General features: G+C 49.3%; 1 protein-coding gene across 1 annotated transcript in view; it reads right to left on the bottom strand.

The window, feature by feature from the left end:
• Positions 1-13,362, bottom strand: part of VASH2 (vasohibin 2) — a 38,526-nt gene extending 25,164 nt beyond the window's left edge. Inside the window, exons 1-3 of the mRNA XM_049833621.1 lie at positions 13,054-13,362; positions 7,744-7,832; positions 5,333-5,389 (exon numbers count right to left, since the gene is read on the bottom strand). Of these exons, the coding sequence (XP_049689578.1) occupies positions 5,333-5,389; positions 7,744-7,832; positions 13,054-13,362 (455 nt within the window). The remainder of the gene's footprint in view (positions 1-5,332; positions 5,390-7,743; positions 7,833-13,053) is intronic.
• Between the last annotated feature and the right edge of the window lie 7,381 nt (positions 13,363-20,743).

Raw genomic sequence — 20,743 nt, 5'->3', positions numbered from 1 at the left:
ACGAGATTACCTCCTGTTTGTTCCAGCCCAGCTCTCTCTTACCCTTTGAGATCACTCTGAATCCCAATTCCACCTTGCAAAGCCTTCTCACCTTGTCCACCCCGGACTGCAAAGCACACCTATTAACAAACAATTAGTCTTATCCACACCATTAATGAAAAAACATTGACCTGGGACAGAGATTGCACACCTCAACTGACAAACTCTGCTAGGCAAGAGCAAGCTATTGAATAAGTACCACTTTCTAAGCGCTGCTTTCCACCAGGTTGGCTCCTTACATTAAATAGTTTTATTTAGACTCATGGTCCCTGCCTAATCTGGAGACTGCCAAAGCCATACTAAAGCAAAGATTATCACGTCCACAACTCCTCATGATTGACAAAAGCTCTTACACTCTCACAGAATGAAATTATCAGAAACAAACTGTGCCAAACTATTACTTACCCTGAAACTGCACATAAACTCAAAAAGTTCCTAGACTTATCTTTTCCCTTTTTTTTTTTAAGGCTGGTATCTTTGCCTTCCCCGGTTTCCAGCATGAGCTTCTATCCTCTCCACACTCTCTAACAGAAGTATTAATGATCTGTAGGTTGCTTGTCAGTTCTCCAAGTGATCTAAGACAAAGGATGGAGCATCCAGCTTATTTGAAAATGACTCATTACAAGCACTCTGACTTGACCTTTCTCTATTTTCTTTCACTCCTAAATTCTTACCACGCTGTCTCAGTCATTAATTATGACCAGAAAGCCTGCACAGTTAAACTTGTGAATGAAGATTTAAGGCAGAAAAGAATTAAAAAACAGCATCAAGCATTGACTCTCTGCCTGAGCAGGGTTTGTTTCTGGGATTTTCTTTAAATCTTTCCAGCTATCTGAAAAGATTCCACATATATGGCTAATACAGTACTCATATCACGGACAGCTGGGAACTAGCCCAAAGCTACCCTCTCCACAGACCCCAGTGACCATGGGGGGCAGCCCATCTCTTCCAGTAACTCGAGAGAGACTGCTACAGTCAAAAATAAGCATCATGCAGCTCCCCTCTTTGCGGCATTTACACCACTATCTAAAGCCTGCCAGGCAGATCTCTATTCCAAACCACGGTGAACACTTCTGCCTCTAACAAATGTAGCCAACAGGAACAGGCTGCATGTTCCTCCCTCGAGAACTAGTGCTTGGCAAATGGTGATATTTCCTTATTAATTGACTCAAATTTCTTTCAACATTTGCAGGATCCCACCTGGATTATCGCCCTTGCTTTCTGCAGTAAGAGAGGGCCCATAGAGGAGTTGGTTTTGCCTTTTTAGGATGTTTACTGTTTAAAATGGCAGTGTCTGCAAACATCTCATGAGAACCATTAATTCCTTTCACTCCCAGATTTTTCACTAGGGCACCCAATTTCATATACAGGTTAGAAAAAGCTTCAAACATTTTAGCATACCCAAAACTGGAGAATCTCACCAGCTGGCACCCATCACACTAGAGTCACTACAGAGATGGCCATGCTTAGGAGGAGAGGTTGCTCATTACCTTCACCAGAAACACTCCTACTTCAATAAAACTTGTATTAGTGAGATCCTCCAGTACATTTTCCACAAACTTCTCCTTCCCCAGGACCCTGTACTTGCATGAGGTCCATAAAATCTCCCTCTCCCAAGTTTTTCAAAGGCTCCTGGAAGTTTTATTCTTCCCAATGAATCCAAGAGATAAGTGAAAGGCATCAATAGGAGTAGAGAAATCAACAGAGCTGCTACTGCTCCCATGAATCTTCTCAAAACCAGTTTGTTTCAATAGCAAAAGCACTTCTACCACATGCTGAACGTAGAACCATATCTGTAACATTCTCCCTTTGTGTGAGAGAGAAGCAGATGTTCAAATGCCTTCTGCAGTCTATTGTCTGCAAATGGTATGAGCCCATTTGCCTTTATAGCCCCATCATGGTTCCTTAATAACATGGTGTGTTGAAACAGTATTATTCTCCATCTCCCCCCTTCGCTATTATTTGGTTGCATCGTTCCCACATGACTGCTTCTATCGCACTCTTTTATTGCAATTGATTACCCATTATATCTGCAGTCACTGAATGTCTCTCCATCTTCACAGAGCAGCTTCTGAGCTGTAATTTCTCAGAGCCCCCAGAACCTACCCAAACATCAGTTTTTGCTTCAGTTGTAGGTCCCACTGATCAGCTGGCACTTAACTGGAGGGGACAGCACAATACCACACCCATCTACACCCTCCCCAGATACTCTGTGGAGGACAAACATATTTGTCCCTCGTTGTGGCTCATGCCTGCATCCTAGAACAGAAGCTTGCAAAGGGCTTGTTGCTCCTCGTAAAGCCAGTAATAAAAGCCTGTTGGCATTGAATTCACAGTTCCAGATATTACTAGATATCCAGAAATATGGATTTTTTCTAAAGCTCTTGCATAATCTAAGCTTGGAAGTTCTAAAGAATGTCTGTTTCAGTAAAAGGTACCATTTTCCATCAGACCAGCTGTACCAACAAAAGCTGTAATAGAGGTTTTGCCAGCATAAACCTGTACGGGAAAAGGAAAACCAGTCCTATCAGTGTCTCAAACACTTGTATTGCATGCATACACATGTACCATGGATCAGTAGAGCTGAACTCCACAGGGTGCCCTTTACCTACCTAGTACAAAAGGGTACATCACAAAGCCTATGTGAAGGACACCATCCCAGGTCAGGATACCTGTATACTCTACTAGCAAAGCGCTCCTATGGTAGATGTAGCTACACCTGTAAACCTGGATTTTGGGTCAATACAGCCAACTCATGCCAGGTTAGACACAGACACATTTTCAGACAGTTTGCCAGTAAAACAGGAACACCACACACAGTTTGCAGAATCACATCTCTACCACCCCGACTCGCGCAGCTACGCCAACAGAAATCTAACATTTTCAAAAGTGTTATCTGGAGTCTAGTCAAATCCACAGGGTGTCTGGCAGTCTAGAAGTAAGTTGATAGCTAAAAGAAAGATTGTAAATACTGAATTATAGCAAGCCCATGTCCTTTAATGTTATGAGCTCCTATAGATAATTTATGTTCTTCTTCCTAAGCGCAGCCACACATTTTTATTTTCTCATGCATCACACCCATGCTGACAGTAAATCTCTATAATATCTAGTCTTCCCTCCATAATAGAAAAACTCATTAATATGCCCCAGCTGCTTTAGGACACTTTCACATGAATTTATGAATATTCAATTTCCATCTAGTGCTCAGCTTCTTTGTGTCCGGCTACTGCTCTCTTAAAGAGAGGCTGCCAAAGATCTCGTAATACTTTCATTAGCTTTGAGCCCTCATATTATGAAATAAGCAATATGTTTAATATCAATAAATCACAGCTCTGGGAACAGCCTCAACTTTCAAGAGCCAGTGGCAATTGGAGGCACTTAGCATCTTGCCCGATCAACTTGCAAACACCCACTTTGTCTTACAGTAAGCCATGCCTTTCACACCACAGAAACTTGCTCAGAGCAGCGCTTGTCACCTCAGCACAAGAGGCCTGTTGTTGCCACACTGGAAGAAGATTTCTTGCAAAGTGGAACACACCTCCCAGGAAAAAACTCACAGGTATAGGCAATTTTTCAGCTCCGATGAAAACTGGCCTGGCAGCAGGAAAACAAACGACCAAGGACAACAGCAAGAGAAGATATCCTCAGCTGTTATGAACAGCCACACACCCCAGGTGAAGGAAAGCCTTCAGGGACACCTCAACATTATCAATGCGTTATTCCCCTTCTCAAAGTTGGAGAAACCAAGACAGGGCAAGCGCTCAAGCCACGCTGCAGTACAACAGGATCTGGGCAGCTCCATAAGCGTGCTCCTAACAGCTCTGCTACTCCTAGCATTCCCATCCATCAGGTCAAGGAGCAAAGCAGCACAGGTCTTAACACTGTGCAAGTCCAGCATAGACTACGTGTAGCCAACTGTGCCTGGCAAGCTGGAAGCAGCTGCCCTGAGGGGCTGAATCATTTCCAGGTGCACTTTGCTTAACTCTGCAAAAGCCCTGCCAGCACACACCAAGTCACCCACAGGAGTCCTAAGAGCAACAGGACAAGGAGAAAGTCAGACATGAGTCCCCAAGCAAACACTAAGGCAGATAAATAGAGGAAATGGCATCACTTAGGAGAGGATGCAAAGGCATGGGTACATCTCCAGCTGCAAGCACTATATTGGCTCCCTTCCAGGAAAGAGTACCATCCTCGTAAGCCAGGCTTTCATCCAGCCCAGGAGGACACTGACCTTTCAAGTGGTGAGTGCTGAGCATAATTCTTTTTTCATCCTCCACTTCCTTGGAAAAAAGTAATGGGACAAATTTAAAAATGAGTGACCAGCCTGAAAATTGGTTTAAGCTTCTGTAAACCCATCTATCATTCAAGGCACAAGATTTCTTCTAAACTAGTTCCACCAGTGCAGTGAACATTACATAGAGAAAGGAAGTGGGAAAGATTGCTGTCAGCAAGATGAAAACCTGAAGCACAGAGCTGGGATGGTAACTGGAATTTACAGTGATGGACCATTAGATTAATGACAGACAGCTGGGGAGAACTAGAGACAGGCCAGTCTACAGGAGTAATTATATTCTGCTTATCTAAATTTCACCCTAAAATAAAAGCATGATGTTGTCAACATCACTTCCCACCCTAACCTGCTAATTTACTGGGTCCTATTGAAGTGCTGTCCTAAGGATGATGCAGTTCTTACATGCAAAGGATCCCAGCTCTCTGTTGCCAAGCTCCCTGTGCACATGTTCATACTTGTATTGCACAGCTTATCCCAACCAGTGCTAGAGTTCACCACATGGAAGGAACAGCAAGATAAGTGGCAATGGGAGAAGCATAGCCATGACTTTAAAGGTCCATTGTGATCCCCCAGGGGAAAGGACTGCGCCCAAGACGTCAAAATTCCTGCAGCGTTTTGCACAGCTGATCTCTTCCTACCATGCAAAGGGCATTACAGCACAACCAGAATATCAGGACTTACATAGTTTCCATAAAAGCAGCCCAGCCCTCCCAACTCAACACCAACAAGCAAGAACTGAGTTTTCCCAGCCTTGTGCATTCAGCTTTGGACTGTAGCTATGCAGCTCCCATGCAGCTGCTGAGCGAGACCAGCCCTTCCCCTCATTGGCTCTCAATGGGTCCATTTGCCACCTGGCAGCGAGCTGGGACCCTCCTTGCAAAGGCAGCAACATACACAGGAGACAGCCCTCCCATTCTGTGGTGCTACAGTGCTTCAATGCCCAAGGTGATCATCTGGCATGATGTAGGACAAGAGCGCTAGACCACTTCCTGAGACACTTACCCACTTAGAGGTCTGGTTTTTCTAATCTCGAAGAACTGTGTTCCCGTGTGATTGTATCTGAATTTTGTCTGTTAAAGGAAGCGACTTGAACAGTCAAACAATAAAATAACAATGCTCAAAAGGTAAATTTCAGTTCTGATTTCCTGGTGAAACATAAAACAAGTAGTAAAAACTACTGACTCTCAACAGAGATGAAACCCTGGCATGTGAAATAAAGCAATTTTTTCACTTTCTTTTTATATGACATATTAACCAGCATTAGGTGGAGAGTCAAGCAAAAAGGTTGTTTGTCTAAAATGACACTTAAATTTGGCATTTGAGGGTTATGAATTCTCCTTTCCTCTAGGTCCCACTCACTATTAGGTTACAAGTTTGAAAAGAAGTCTCTCATTTGGGCAAGAGAAAGCTTTTATAGTCTACCCAAACCAATCAACATCATTCATTGTTTGAAAGAACTTACTCGCGTTTTAAGTTTTTGACTCAGTCAGCCACATAGCTCATGTATGACCGGTAAACCAAAAGCACTACAGGTGCATCCATTTACACCTAGGAAATATAAATCATTCCCTAAAAAATACAATGCACTTGAAATGGAAATAACCAGCTAGACGCAACTCAATAACATCAGTTAATACTATGAGCATAGGAGAAAAGTTAATCACAAAGGGTGCCAGCAGACAGTCACCCATCAACCAAACCTCAGCACCACTTGACTAGGAGTGCAAACTACCATGCAGCAGCATCACTAAAAGCAGCCTCTTCTCTGCTCCTTGAGCTTAGCTGTTCAAGCAGTAATGCAGTAAATCGGATCAGGAAACCAATCTGTCCAGTAAAAACAACACAAACCGTCCCCCTCAACAACAACAACAAAAATCACACCATCCACTTAATTTTGCTAGGTTATTTTTCCAGTTGAATCTGTTCCCCAGCCCAGTTCCCAACATGGCCACAAGAACATTCATGCCAGCAAAATTGTGGCGGTGATACCAGGCAGAAACAGGTGAACCCATGGAGGCAAATGGTACCTTTCAAGGCATAAATAGCACAGCTGCTGGCTGTATAACCATGGTCTAAATAAAAACTCCAGCTCTCACCAGGATGCTCTGAACTGACTTCAATTAGAGTTCAGAGTTCTCCAGAAACGAGGCTTTGCTTCCCTCCTACCTTCAAAACCTAATTCATGAGGCCCTTTCAGAGTGCTCTGAACAAAGCATACAGACTCTTTCAGCCCTCAGAGGAAGCCCAGACCCTGTTCCCCTGCCCACTTTGAAGCTTTTCTGAACACAGATCCAAACTCCATGCGTTAAGGCCTGCTCCTGCTACATAGCAGAGTGCAGGATTTCAAAACTACAGCGGGGAGCAGGGGGATACAATTTTTGGAGCTCTGTGTGACATGGTCTCCTCTCCGATACAACCCCACTGAGCCTCTCATCCTGCCCAAGCAGCCAACAGGCAGAAGAGAAATGTGCCATCCCCCTGCAGAGCAGGCTGGCCCCAGCCTCCTTTCCCAGAGCAGCTGCTGCGGCTCCAACCCCTGCTGCCACCTTGATCCCAACCACTACTCCCCAGCAGGCTAACCGGGCCAGCTATTTTTGGATGCTCTTCCAGCTGCTACCCATATCCTTTCTTAAGCCTTACCAGGACTTTACATTCATTCCTCATCCCCGCTGCTTCCCCCTACACACACATGCACACACACAAAAAGGGAGAGTTTACAAAAAAGGAAAACCAAAAAAAGAGCAGCATCTGGACCAGCAACCATCTCCCCCAACATGGTCTGTCAGCTATGGAAATGGTCAGGTATTAGGCATGGGGCAGCAATAGGGAGGCTGGATAGATGTGTACATCTCTGATGAAGCCCTAAAGCAAGGTGGGACATCCAGAAGGGGACAATTCCTTTGGTCAGCTCCTGTGTCACAGGCAAGCCTGCCCACCTCAGGGTCAGGACAGCTGCTTGTTCCCCTATCCCAATGATAAACACTCTCTGCAAGCTGAGCACGTACACAGTACTCGGGGAGCCCGCAGGGGCTGCCAGGGCAGAGGGAGAAAGGGTTTGCCACAACACCGGCTCTCCCTTAGTTGATTTATGACAAGATGTCATATTATTTCTCCAGGCATCATCATCTGATCATAATATCCTCATAAACAAACTTCAAAATAAGCATTTCTACTCCCACCAACATCACTTCAGTTGAATTCTTCAGTATCATTTGAAGTTAATTACATCTCTCAAAGGATTGCTGTGACAAGCTCAGTGCTGCAGGTGCTATCACAGATCCTTAGAGGTGTCCTTTCACCCCCAAATGATCCCAAGCCCTTGAAACCAGCTAGTGCTTCGGTAAAGCCCCTGTTAATTCATGCCAGGCACAAGTCAGACTTCTCTTTGGAGACTGCACGCTGGAGAAGGATACTGCAGCATCTTCATGTAGGTCTGTATTGCCTGGAGCCATTCTGGGATCGACATGGAGAGCTTGTAGTTTGGCACTGGTGGCACTGAGGGCTGGACACAAAAAAAAAAGATAAATAGGTTAGACAGTTACCGCTCCCTGCAGAGCGGATAAGTGATTTACTTGGGCAGCGGCATGTGCTTAGTGCAACGCAACGCGGCAGCACAGATGGCTGAAACCCCACGTGAACTCAAGCATCAGCAAAGTCAGCCCGCTGACAATGAGGGCTGCCATGCACCAGAGCCAGCCTCATCCCTGCCGGCATAACGAGGCCAGGGTAGGCCCCCATCACAGCAGGCTGCTTGCCACAGCCACTGCTATCCCTCAAACACCACCCTACAAGGGCCGGCAGTCCAGCGCAGAAGGCCAATGCCTCCCTTTTTTCCCCTCTAGCAGAGGGCAGTTTGGATGAGCAGAGTCCCAGAGCTGGTTCTGCTGTCCTCCCTCCCCCAGAAAGCCATTTCAAGTCTAATTTTTGATTTCCTCTACCACAAGAGAAAGATAAAAGGAGACAAGGATTCTGGGCTGCATAATTTCCCATCTGCCACTTGTCAGCAGCACACTTGCTGGGCAGGAAGCACAGGGTACCTAGAAGACCACCTGAGACCCAGATATTTAATGATATTAAGACACTTAAAAATATAGACTGGCAACATAATGGGATTTTTCCAAAATCCCATAAGACATCTGCTTGTGCCTAAGCACTTTTAAGAAACCGGGCCCTCAATCCATATTTAATCCCCTCAGCTACATGGCTCCTGAGCCTGTAACCATGCAGGAAAGGGGCATGGCCTTGTCCCACGTTCCCTTATTTTAGGTGCAAGACTGCAAAATATAGGGTCAGCAGGTGTTAAAGTGGGCAGCGTGGCTAAAAATAAGCTAGTACAATTCTCACCAATGTAGTGGAGGAAACAGTTTATTTAAATATTAATGCAGACCCCAATACAGGAACCAGCAACGTGGGCACCTGTGACGCAAAGGAAAGCGTGTGGCATCTGCGGGCCCATGACGTCATTACAATAGTTTGAAGATCACTTTTCAAGTCAGCAATTGCAAATAAAAAAAAGCAAGTTCAGGCCATATGGGGCCATCTCCACCACACAGACTTTCTTCTCTGCTCCTCACCTCCAGTAAGATGGAGGGATTGCGTGTTTGCTTTCAGAGAGCAAGAGCCAATAATCCCAAGATGACCAAAACTCAGCATTTTCTACATGTACCTAATTACTACAGTCAAATTGTAAATACACCTCAGAGAAGGGGAAAAAAAAAAAAAAAAAAAAAAAAATAGAGACTCATACATTACTAGCACACAGAAATGTGTTTTAAGTGGCATGGCAAGCAAACATATGTCCAGGCCTCCAGCTTGCTGCTGCCATCCCCAGCGCCACATGGGAGACAACCAGCACACGTACATGGGTTTTCTCTCCTCACAAGTGGGAGTTACAAGACAGACTCATTAGTGCTTCTTAATCACAATTTCCACACCTAAGCTCTTCATTAGAGGCAATTTTTCTGTTTCACAAGCTCCTTCCACCCCTGGCCCCTTTGGCATGGACAAATTATTCACCTGTCCCTCCCGGCACTAAGGCAGGCCTGGACTCAACACGCCAGACAGGGCTTGAGTTTCAGGAGCAGCAAGTGGCTGAAAGAGGGAATCAAGGCAGGCCCATCAAATCCTTCCAGGGGTGGTCATTTCCGCTCTGATATAAACACTCCCTTTCTTCATAGGTAAAGAAACTCTAGGTGCACGCATTGCGCTTACATGACGCAACATGCCAAGGCAATGGGAGTCCCAGCCAGTGAGAGGCCTGGCTGCTGCAGAGTGGCTGGGGGGGGGATAGCACCCCTTTCCCAGCCCTCCATAAAATGGAGGCCCCTGCCCTTGCCCAGCTGCAGGACAGGACAGCATCCCATAGGGACCTCACCATTGCAGAGGGATGCAGCCCTTGCTGTAACGCACAGCGGCCACCCTCACCCGTGCTTCCCCATCTCCAAGGTGGAGGATAATCATGTCAGCCACCGGGGTCACTTGGGTAAAGAGAACCAGGGTTTTGCCACCAGCTGACACATATCCCATCACCTGTCTGTTAAAGTTACCTCAGCAGACCTGCTAAGCCAGGAGGCCCAAGGCCCTTCAGATCTCAGGCAACGTGGAAGAAGCGTCCATCGGTCTGCCCCCATGCAGGATGGCACACTGCTCTCCTCTTTCCAGTGCCGGGTAGGCAGTACACAGCGCCATGCCAGCAGCCAGCGGACAGCCACCCGCCACTCCCACTGCCTCCAGACAAAACCCATTTTTTTCATCCCCTGGATTTCTGCCCTGGCTGCAGGAGCACCGATCGTGGGTGCTCAGCCAGCACAGAGCAGAAGCCAGGGCTGCAGGATACCACAGCAAAGGAAAGTGCCACGTTGTTGCGGTTGAGGCTGCAGCCCTCCAGCTACGGGTGCACATCCCAGCTCAGCAGCCAGGAGCCGACAAGGGTTTGTAGCGGGAGGCCAGAGCCGCCAAGAGGAAATGCAGACACAGCACTACACACCATGAATTTGTAAAGCCAGTTAAATTCAGAGACCAGGCAGTTGAAAGGCCTTGACCCTGTATTAGTATTTCCAAGCAATGGCAGCTCCAGAGACAGCAGAGCTGCTGCAGCACAAGATCTTGTGGGAGAGCTGGAGACCGTCATCCTGTGGCTGGAAACACTGTAGTCTCAGTTCACCACAGACATCCTGTATGAAACTCATCTTGCCCGACTCCGCTGTGTCTCATTTAATGACCAGAAAGTCATTTTCTGCTAGCTTGCCCTGCAAGTATGCTGTTACTAGCACAGATGAAGTTGGCAGTCTAGAGCCCTCAAAGCTAGTGAGAGGTTCGATTCATTAAGATCTACAAGTATCTCCAGGATCACAGGCCACATAAAGGACTGCACAGCCTTTCCAAACCTGGAGCCTGCACCCTTCCCAGAGCTCAAGCCAAAAGTCAGGCATGCGGGGTGCAACCAAGGGACCCCTCAGGTTCCAAAACTGCCCCCCTTGCAGACAAGCTGGTTTTTTTGTGAGGACTCTTCCTCCCCAGGAGAGACGCAGCCCTGTGGTTTCCATTTGTTCCAGTAAGGACAACCTTGCCAATACAGTAAGAAGCTACTTACCGCCCTGCATGTATGATCGCTGACACTAATACCAAGATGATTAGAGCCATCAAGTGGAGCTTCTTGGGGAGGGGATGAAAACTCTCTCCCATCACCAGGGATTAAGAACAGATCAGATGTAAAAAATGGAGCAGCTGCACACACCAGTCGCTCAGCCTCCACCAACTACCAATGCAACCAGATTACAAGCCATCTTCTCACAGGCATGAGTTTCTCTCATCACTCCCCATCAGCACTACCTGGTCTTTTGCAGGGTGCCACATACCCAGCAGCACAAGCCAATTAAAAAAGCCGTACCATCATTTAAGGAACAACTCTCCCTCACATTCCTACTCAAACCCAGAAATCACCATCACAACCGTAGCAACCCACTATCACTTTGCAGCAAACCAATCTGCTCCTAACCTTCACTTGCTCACCTGAGATGTGTTAGCCTTAATAAGGACCAGGTGGTCCTCAAACAACCCGCTGACCCAGAGGTCCCAGCAAGAATTAGTTAGTCACAGGGAACACCAGGCCCTTCTACCCTTGAAGAAGTTAACCACTACAACAGGGAGTTTGCTGCCAGACAGTGCAGGAGGAACGCAGGACAACTCTTACAGCACCCTCCACTGATCAGCCACTAGTAACTAACATCAGATGATTTAGCCAAGCAGATTTCAAAATATTTTTCCTCTTACCCAGCTTCAGCACATGCCACACCAAGTCAACCTCGTGCTTCAGCACTGAGGAAGAAGCCACAGGCAACACTCTCTGGGGCACTCCAGCAGGCAGCATGTCGGCACATTGGAGCCACTGGCACGTCTCTCACCTGATGCTTTATCAGTCGCTATGGGTATCACCAGTAAGAGTTACGTGCTTTGGAGCTGGGAAGTAAGGGAAGGAAATCAAGTCCAGCGTGTGTTTTGCCATCTCTTAACACCAAACAGATCTGCAGGCCATTTAGACTAGTGTAAGCTGGTCATGCTGCTGAAACAAGAAGTTCTGCCTTGCCCCTGCCCCTTCATTTCTACCTCAAGCATTTCTGCAACTATGAGAGGAACCACACCAAGGAACCACAAGCAAACCCAGCATAACCAGATTATTCTTCAGCTGAATCTGCTCCCCCATCCAAACAAAGGCTGGTGCCGGCACAAGGGAAGCAAAGGAATGGAGAGAAAGAGATGGCTCCTTTTGCACTCACGCTGAACTAAACGTTACAGAAGAGAGATGAAAGGCCTTTTCAGCCTGCATCTCATTTGACAAGCACCTTCGCAAGATGCCCTACTCGCTATACTTTCAACCGCTCCGTGCACAGAATTTTTTCTTTCTACCCCATGTAAAGAACAAGCATATGTATCACTGACAACCAGGACGGTGACAACGCCAGCCCAAGCATCTCTCACCCCAGCATGCAGAGGGGTGTGAATCAACACCGGCTTCAGTGGTCAGCTCAGACTAATGCTGCTTGGTGGGAGGAGTGAATCAAGCTCAAAGTCTGCCAAAGCTGACAGCATTCAAGACTGTGATCAGTAATGCAGCGCAGTGGTGAGAAGCCTTGGAACATCAGCAGACAACAACATTTTATTTGCTGGCTGGAGGAAAAAGACTTGGGTCAGGCAGAGCTGTTTGGAGCTTGTGCCGAGGAATGTACAAGACAAAAGCGTCTGGAATCTTTCCATGTACTGGAAATGAAACGTCTGAGTTTTAAATCCCTTATTACATTTCAGGAGCAAGGCTGTGCTTTAAGAAATGCCTGCGTTCCAGAGAGCTGGGCAAAATGTGCTTTAAATCGCACAAAGCGCTTCATTCAGTCTCCGAAGATGTCTTTTTTCCTTGTTTCCCGCTTCCCCCTCCCCAAGATCAGAAAATAATTTTCTTCCTCCTTGTTTCCCAAGGCACCAACTCCAGCTCCTAAGCATCCCGCGGCACCATACCCGTTTTGTCTCTTTTCGAACAGCGGACGCTCCCGCCTTCCCCTTGCCGCCCCTCGCAGCGGGCAGGGGCCGAGAGCACCCTCGGGGCCGAGGTGCCCGGCCCTTGTGCGTCCCCTCCACGCCCACAAAACCGGGCAGCCGCGGGATGTCTGCCCCGGGGCTTTGTGGCAGCCCCTCTTTTTTGAAGCGGGGAGAGGGGGGCGGCTTCGCCTTACCCGAGCCAGGCGGGCGGCGCTCCGGATGGCCGCCGCCACGGCGCCGCCGTCGGGGTGCACCCGCTCCACGTGCCCCCACATCCGCTCCCAGGTCTGCCCGTCCATGGGGAAGCCGCTCTTGTTCACCAGGAAGAGCGACCCGCCGTCCCGCTGCTCCTCCTCCTCCGAGCCGCCGCCGCTCCCGCTCCCGCCGCCGCCGCCGCCGCCCGCCGCCCGCGGCTGGGCGCTCCGCGACCGGCCCCCCGCCTTGCCGACCGCCGCGCGGCGGGTGCTCCCGGAGCCGCCGCCGCCCGCCGCCGCGCCCGTCATGGCCCCGCGGCCATGCCCGAGCCCGGGCGCGCCGCGGGGACCGCTGTCGGGAGGTGCCCCGAGGCCTGGCCGCCGCCGCCGCCCGGGCCCCCTCTCTCTCTGTATGCGTACTGTATAGATGTATGTGTGTGTATTACGCGCGTGCGGAGGAGGCTGTGCGCGGGGACGGCCCCCTCCCTAGCGGCGAGCGCCCGCTCGCCCCGGCCCGGCCCCAGCCGCGCTGGGGGCGCGCCCCGCGCCGCGCTCCATGCCGCCGCGTTACCACGCTACCGGCCGCCCGCCCGCCCTCGGCGCGCTCCTATTGGCGGCCGCAACAAAGAGGGGCGGGGCTCGGGGGGCGGGACGAGCCGTGACCGGCGGAGACGCTGACGGGAGGCGCCCCCTGCCGGGCGGCCCGGATCCCCGGAGCCAGGCGGCGCAGGCTGAGCCCCGTCGCCCGCAGCCGCCCGGCGTGGGGCTGCGGGTCCCGGCCCGCCGTGCCGTGCCGTGCCGTGCCGTGCCAGCCCCCTCGGCGTGAGGGGCGCCTGAAGATCAAACTCTTCGTCGAAAAGAGCTGGGCTGTTCCGTTCTTTCTGACGGAGCTGGAAAATTCATCGTTAACCCTTGAGCGTTAGGGTGATGGCAGCGAGATCCCAGCTCGAAGGCGAGGGCTGCTGAGAAAGGCTACAGGGCTCTTCTGTCCGGTGGGCAAGGAGCGCCCCAGACCTGGGGGAGTCCCACCCCAGGGATGAGTGGCTGCCGTTGCATCGCAGCCCGCAGCCTCCCTTTCCCACGGACAGCCGACAGGGTGGTGCTCGTCCTCCGGGGGAATAGTTCCTGCGCTGGTAGCAGGAGCACCGGGTGCCCGACCCCTAAGTAGGAGGTAGGGCAGTCACAGTGCTGCCTTTCTCTGAGTGTTTTGCTGCCACGCAGATTGCCAGAGGGCTGAGTGAGTGGGAGCACAGCCCCATTACTCAGGGGTACGCACAACAGCGATGTCCTGCCTCGGTCCCCTGCAGCAGTCAGGGGTACCCGCCTCACGCGTCTGCACGCACCGCTAACACCACGGAAACAACGGCATCTGTCCGCCTCTGCCTGCGCCCGGTGTAAAGGAGCTGCGGATGAGAGCAACGGGGAACTTACTTCTTCCCCAGGGCTTTGCCCAGCCGCATGGGTGGCCTTGCAGCACCTCCCAGGGACGACTCCCTGGCTGCTGCTGCCATCTCCACTCGGCTTAGTTCCCTGACGCTTATTTCCATGCTTGGAGGGGGTTTTTTCAGCTCTTTATATCAATCAATCACAACAGTGTCAACCTAATACAACTCCCAGAGCCAGAGGTGACTCCCCATCAGAAATTAATAGTCTGAAAAACGTTGTTCCCATCCCCTCCCCATGCACTCAGATACCGCTGCCATGCTGATCTCCCCTGCTCCCAGCCAGGCTGGGTGCGTACCTGTGCGTCTCATCAGCAGCTGCAAGTAGTGGTTTTCATCTCTTACCACAAATAAATCTCTCCAGTGCCCTAATCAGCTTCCCAAAGGCTCTCAGGAGCCACGGGTGTATGTTGAGTTGCTAATCGCTCTCTGCAGGAGTTGACATGTCTGTGAGTCCTGCCAGTAATCTTCCCTGCCGCATCCTGGCTGTGTGGTATGCCTGATTCTCATCAGGAGGTTTAACGTAGGGGAGGCCGGAGAAAGGCTGTTCCATCAGCTAAAGCAAACCAAGGGCTTCAGCTTACACAGCTTGCCCAGTGTCAGCTTTCAGCCCAGGAGACTTTGGTCTAGGGACCCCCCCGAGCTGAACATGGAGGCTCAGTGTGTAAATGGCAATGCAGTCTGGGGCAGAGGAGGAAAGGTCAGACTGGGTTTAGAGCTGCTGTGAAGTTTCCACCCTCTCCGCTATCTCCTGCATTTCCCTAATGATGAGGTGAACACCACCTGGAGGGCAAATGTCCCCCCACGCGGGCCAGAGGCAATCCACACACACACCCAAACACCCCCGCTGGGTTTTGGAGCAGGGTCCCCAGGGGGGAAGTGCAGTCCTTCTCTCCTTCTGGAGTGCAGACGAGGCTGCGCATCAGCAAGATGTGAAAGCACCGAGATGAGCTCCAGATGGGAGATGATGAAGCACAGAGACCCAGAGAGTCTGCAGATGGCTGCAGCCACGGAGGAGAGGGCTCTCGAGGAGCAGAGGGAGGCTCAGGCAAGGCAGCGCGAGGAAAGGGAGGCTGAGAAACTCTGAAAGGTCGCTGGAGCAGAGCCAGGGGAAATGTTGAAAACCATTCAGACCTGGATCTTAGGACTAATGGGACTATGCAGGTGGTGGGAGCCATCTGTGAGCAGCCCAGGGGCACGCTGTGTGTGACAGAGCCTGAAGCGCTGGGATTGCACAGCAGAAAGTCATCATCAAGGATGCTGTTACACAAACTGGCAGTCATGTATGCCCCAGGGCCTTGTTCTCTGTTGGAACAGGCAACCACGGTGAGGCTGACACAGCCTCGCTCAGTGCTGCTCCACTGCCCAGAGCAGCCAGGAACCCTCAGATCGTGCTTTCCTACACCCACCTACTTATTAGGCACCCTGAAAGGGTGAAGAACAGAATGATGCTACATACTTTGCAGTTCAAAGCCTTCTGCATCCACCATGCCAGAGCGTGCTCTGTGCCAGAGGAAAGGGCTCTCCCTGGCCAGACAGGTAAGAGGCACGGCAAGGCTGGGACACCACAGCCCTGTCCATAGCAGCCTTTGCAGCACCCAGACCCCTCCCAAGCAGGACCAAAAAAAAAAATAAAATAAATCTTACCAGCTCCTCCTTGATGCTCAGGCTGAAGAGGGACAAGTTGAATTCCCAGAGGCCAGCCACTGCGTCCAAGGCCAGCTGTGGGCTGGACAGACAGGGCAGAAGTTAGCTGACATCCTGAAGCTAACAGCAACTTTGAAAACAGCCTAAGGAGATAAAAGCAGAGTCCCCAAGTCCCTACAGCTATGGGAAAGCCTTAATTACCCTCTTCCCAGCTACAAAATTAAGAGTAAAAATAGAAGAATGCTGCCTTGCTTTAGCCCAAGCCCTCCCCATTATTAGTTACGAACAGACATTCAAGACGAGTAAGAGCAGTGTGGGATACGCAGCATGCCCCCTTGCATCCCCCCAGCATCTGATGGCTTTCACCTTGTGGGACTACCTAATTTTGATATTGTAACTCTCAGCAAAGCCACCTTGTTCCCTGCTCTGTTCGCAGCCTTTCCCCTCACACCCAGGCTGCTGCCCAACCTCTGCTCCAGAGTGCCAGAGCCTTTTGATTTTGAAATCCAGTCACTTTGCATGGAGGTACCTTCCTAAAGCTAGCTCTAATAAACACCTCGAACCTACAGTCTTGTTCCCAATGTGGCGCTTGTTGCTACCACAGCTGCTTTCTGTGTCAAAGAAACTAATGTGATCACAAAATCACGTAAAAGGGTTTTAACCTTCATTATTCTCAATTGCAGGCTAGTTTAAATGCAGCATTCAAAAGGCCCTGCAGAGCAATTACACAACCAACTGCGGGAAAATTAATAGCTCTTAATTGTACCATGGCAGCAAGGTGTTATCAGTATCAACACTTTTTCCAAGAACATTTCTTCTCCAAAAGTGTCACATCTGCACCACCACCCCCCAAGGAGTCCTACTAGCCCCTTCTCCAGCAAGCATCTTCTTGCACACAGCGATGAATTCAGTCCTGCTGTGTAGCAAACCCTCACTGCCAGAACCCTCCACACGCACAGAAGCAGTTAATTTATGTATTTAGTTAGGAAATCACTTCCTCTATTACACATTGTTTCCAAGCAGCCCTTCTTGCTGGCTCAGTGCAGGCACTAGGAAGGAGCAGGAGAAGGCTTCCCTGGCCAGCAGCTCCAGCCCAACCCAGCCCCAGGGCAGGGAGCTGCAGCCAGGCTGGGGAAGGACCTGCTGGCTTTGCTGGGGAATGGACCACTAGTGTGATGAGTGTCTGTGAGGTCCCACGCACAGCCCACACTCCCGCTCTGCTGCTTTGAAATTCAGTGGTTTTCTGCTCTGCAGGTCCTCTGCCAGCACGACTCCAGCCTTTTGTAAGATCTTAGTAAGGCCTCGCCCCAACTCAGCTCTCAACAGATCCATGTTAAAATATGCCTCACCACGAATGGGAATGCCGCTCTGTGCTGCCAGGGCACACAAGTGAAGCACCGAACCCAGAGGTGGAGCAAGATGGCAGCAGCACTACAGCAAAAGATGGACTGGTTGGCAGATTGCCCCTGCCCTGCCCAGGCATCCCTGCCTCTGCAGCCTGGCCACCCAACCCCTCCAGCACAGGCCGTGTGGTGGTTGCCCTGGCCCCAGCCCACACCACTGCTCTTCTCAGTGCCCCAGCCATGCCAGAAAGCTGCTCCTGGTGCATTTGCTTTGGTGCGTCTACAGGCAGGCTGTTCCAGCTCCCCTAGGAACAGCTGAGGTTTGCTTTTATGCAAGAAAGGGTGCTCAAATCTGTTGCCATCCAAGGGGAGCTGGGAAGCAACAGCCAAGGAACAGCACCTGAACAAAAGCCTGACAGTTTATCTTTTCCTCTTTCCTTCCATCAGATAGATGCAAATCAGCGGCAGCATGATAGATCTGGACCTGTGCGGTTATCCAGGTTAGCAAAAGTGGACGCTAAGTGATCCACACTCACTGAAGGTCCCAGTACCAGCACTGAGCATGAGATGCAAGTCGGTAACTGGAGGAGCATGAAATATGCCCAGTACCTCCGGCGGGCAGTGGTCAGTGCAAAAGCCTGAAGCCTGGGTACCTTACAAGCATGCCTAGCTTGGGCACACTGTTCTGCTAAAGCTGGGCCAAGTGATCTTAATGGCCTTTTCTGAATTTAGGAAGCAGTGTATGTCCAGAAAAGCAGCAGCCGTCTGAAATGGTTAATTCTACAAAGGTGCTTCAGCTTTGCAGAAGGGAAGCAGGAAAACACAGGTCAACAAAGTTTGCCTGCTAAGTGAATTGCATTATTGCTATGCAAACATTAGCCTGGTTCCTGAAAAGACCATAGTGACCTCATTTGATCTTTGAAAAGGAAAATAAAATTTGCTTGTTTGGGGCTTTTTCCTAAACTGGAAGTTATGGTGGAGTGGAATTTGTTTAGTAATGAAATGCGAGGTTAAACTGTGATAAGGATGTAACCATGGTGATACGGGAATGGCTCTTGATGCAAGTTTGCAGAAGTGATTTGCGTAACCACTGAGAACAACAATTTTATGTATTCATCAATGTGATCATTGGGAAAATAAATACGTAAAGCAGACTTTAAAAAAAAAAAAAAAGCAAGCTATAAAAGGAATGCTTGAGGGTGTGCTTCCTTGGAGCTTTCCCCAAGGTAGCCCTTTCTGGAAACCCTTAACACACTATTTATTTTGCAAAGGTCTAGCAAAAAAAAAAAAAAACACCAATAAACCAGCCATCAGCTGCTTTGGCTTTAGCAATGAAGAACATTAGCAGTATCTTTTGATTTCTGCCTGAGCAAGTCCAGGACCTCCTGCAGCAATTCTACTGCAGCAAATCATTACAGTGTTTGGTTTAGATGGGTTTGTTTAACTGGGCTCCAGTTGATCTCAGCCTAATCCAACAGGCAATATTTCCAGCATTAAAAAAAAATAAATTAAAAAAAAAAAAAAATCAAAGTGGCAGGAAAAGCCTATAAATCAGGCCTCCCCAAAACTGGTTTGGAAGTTTTCTCTTTCGACGCCCATTGCAGGTCAGCATGTCCTGCTTGGCCTGAGCCTTTGCTGACAGTGAAATACCCCTTCCTCTTCCATGTTTATTATAGTCACCTCACTCCAATCTACAACTGATATCATCAGATACAGATGAAACTGCTATTTCTCAGTAGTACAATATCAGCATCCCTATTAGCCTGCCTTACCCTTTCTGTCTTGTTCCAAAGTTTCAGTCTCAAACATTGCTGTAGCTTGGGAAAATAATTACGTCAATACAGTTTGCTGCGAAGATCTTACTTGCCAGTATATCACATTATTTGGTCTCCACAGCAAGCTCTGCTCATAAAAACAAAGAAACAGTAATGTAACCTCCCATAAATCTCAGCAATCCAACTTTTGGGGACTAATTACTACTTCTTTAACCTTTAGTCAGAGGGTAAACTACCCAGCATAATCACTTTTTTGCAGGGGAGCTGCCTAGTAAGAGTACAGGTAGTAAAGAAAGGCAGTGGCTAAAAAAAAATCTGCTACTAGAAACAAGATCTCTTTCAGCAGGCGTCAGCACCTGCAGCCCTTGTCACAGGGGAGCCACCAGTGGCGGTACCAAAGGTGAGAGTCAGGACTTACCTCCACTGCCAAGTGAGAGCCTGAGTCATCCCCGCCTGCACAGAGGGAGCAGTGTACTGCAATAAAACCCCTGCCTGCTTAAGATTAGAAGCGTGATTGTTGGTGCCATTTAGAAATTGATTAAGCAACATGGTTCTGTTATGGGATACCCTGTGTCCTCTAGGTCCTGTTATGGGATACCCTGTGTCCTCTAGGGATAGTATGATGCTGATCAGGAAATGCTCTGAAGAGATGTTGTCCTTAAGTATTAAAGGACCTCAGATGCATTGTCTTTCCGGGCTGTACTTGAAATGGGACTGAAAAAGTGATTAAGTTTAGCAATAGAACATGTCACAAGCCCAGAAGCCGCAAGCCCATGAATTTAAGGTGCATGAATTTCTGCAAAGAGAAAAATGCGTGATACGCTGTTCTCAGTGCCATGGTACAACAAGATATCATCACAACACTGACAATTTCATCAAACAGTTTTTGATCTGAGGCATCACTTCAAGCATCCCTAGAAGGCAGTGCTCCACACATTAACATTCCCCCTCTCTAGAGAACTGTCGTGGTTTAACCCCAGCCAGCAACTAAGCACCACACGGCTGCTCACTCCCTCCCTCTCTGCCACCCAGTGGGATGGGGGAGAGAATCAGGGAAAAAAGTAAAACTTGTGGGATGAGATAAAAACAGTTTAATAGAACAGGAAGGAATAAACTAATAATGATAACAATAATAAAATGGCAATAATAATAAAAGGATAGGAATATACAAAACAAGTGATGCACAATGCAATTGCTCACCACTCGCCAACCCATGCCCAGTTAGTTCCTGAGCAGCAATGCCCCCCAGGCAGGCCAACTCCCCCCAGTTCATATACTGGGCATGACATCACATGGTATGGAATACCCTGTTGGCCACTTTGGGTCAGCTGTCCTGGCTGTGTCCCCTCCCAACTTGTTGTGCCCCTCCAGCCTTCTTGCTGGCTGGGCAGGAGAAGCTGAAAAATCCTTGACTTAGTCTAAACACTACTTAGCAACAACTGAAAACTCAGTGTGTTATCAACATTCTTCTCATACTGAACCC

The sequence above is a fragment of the Accipiter gentilis genome, chromosome 30 (genome assembly GCF_929443795.1).
Source record: "Accipiter gentilis chromosome 30, bAccGen1.1, whole genome shotgun sequence".
NCBI lineage: Eukaryota > Metazoa > Chordata > Aves > Accipitriformes > Accipitridae > Astur > Astur gentilis.
Note: the sequence above shows the minus strand (reverse complement) of the source record. Positions and strands in the feature narration are given on the sequence as shown.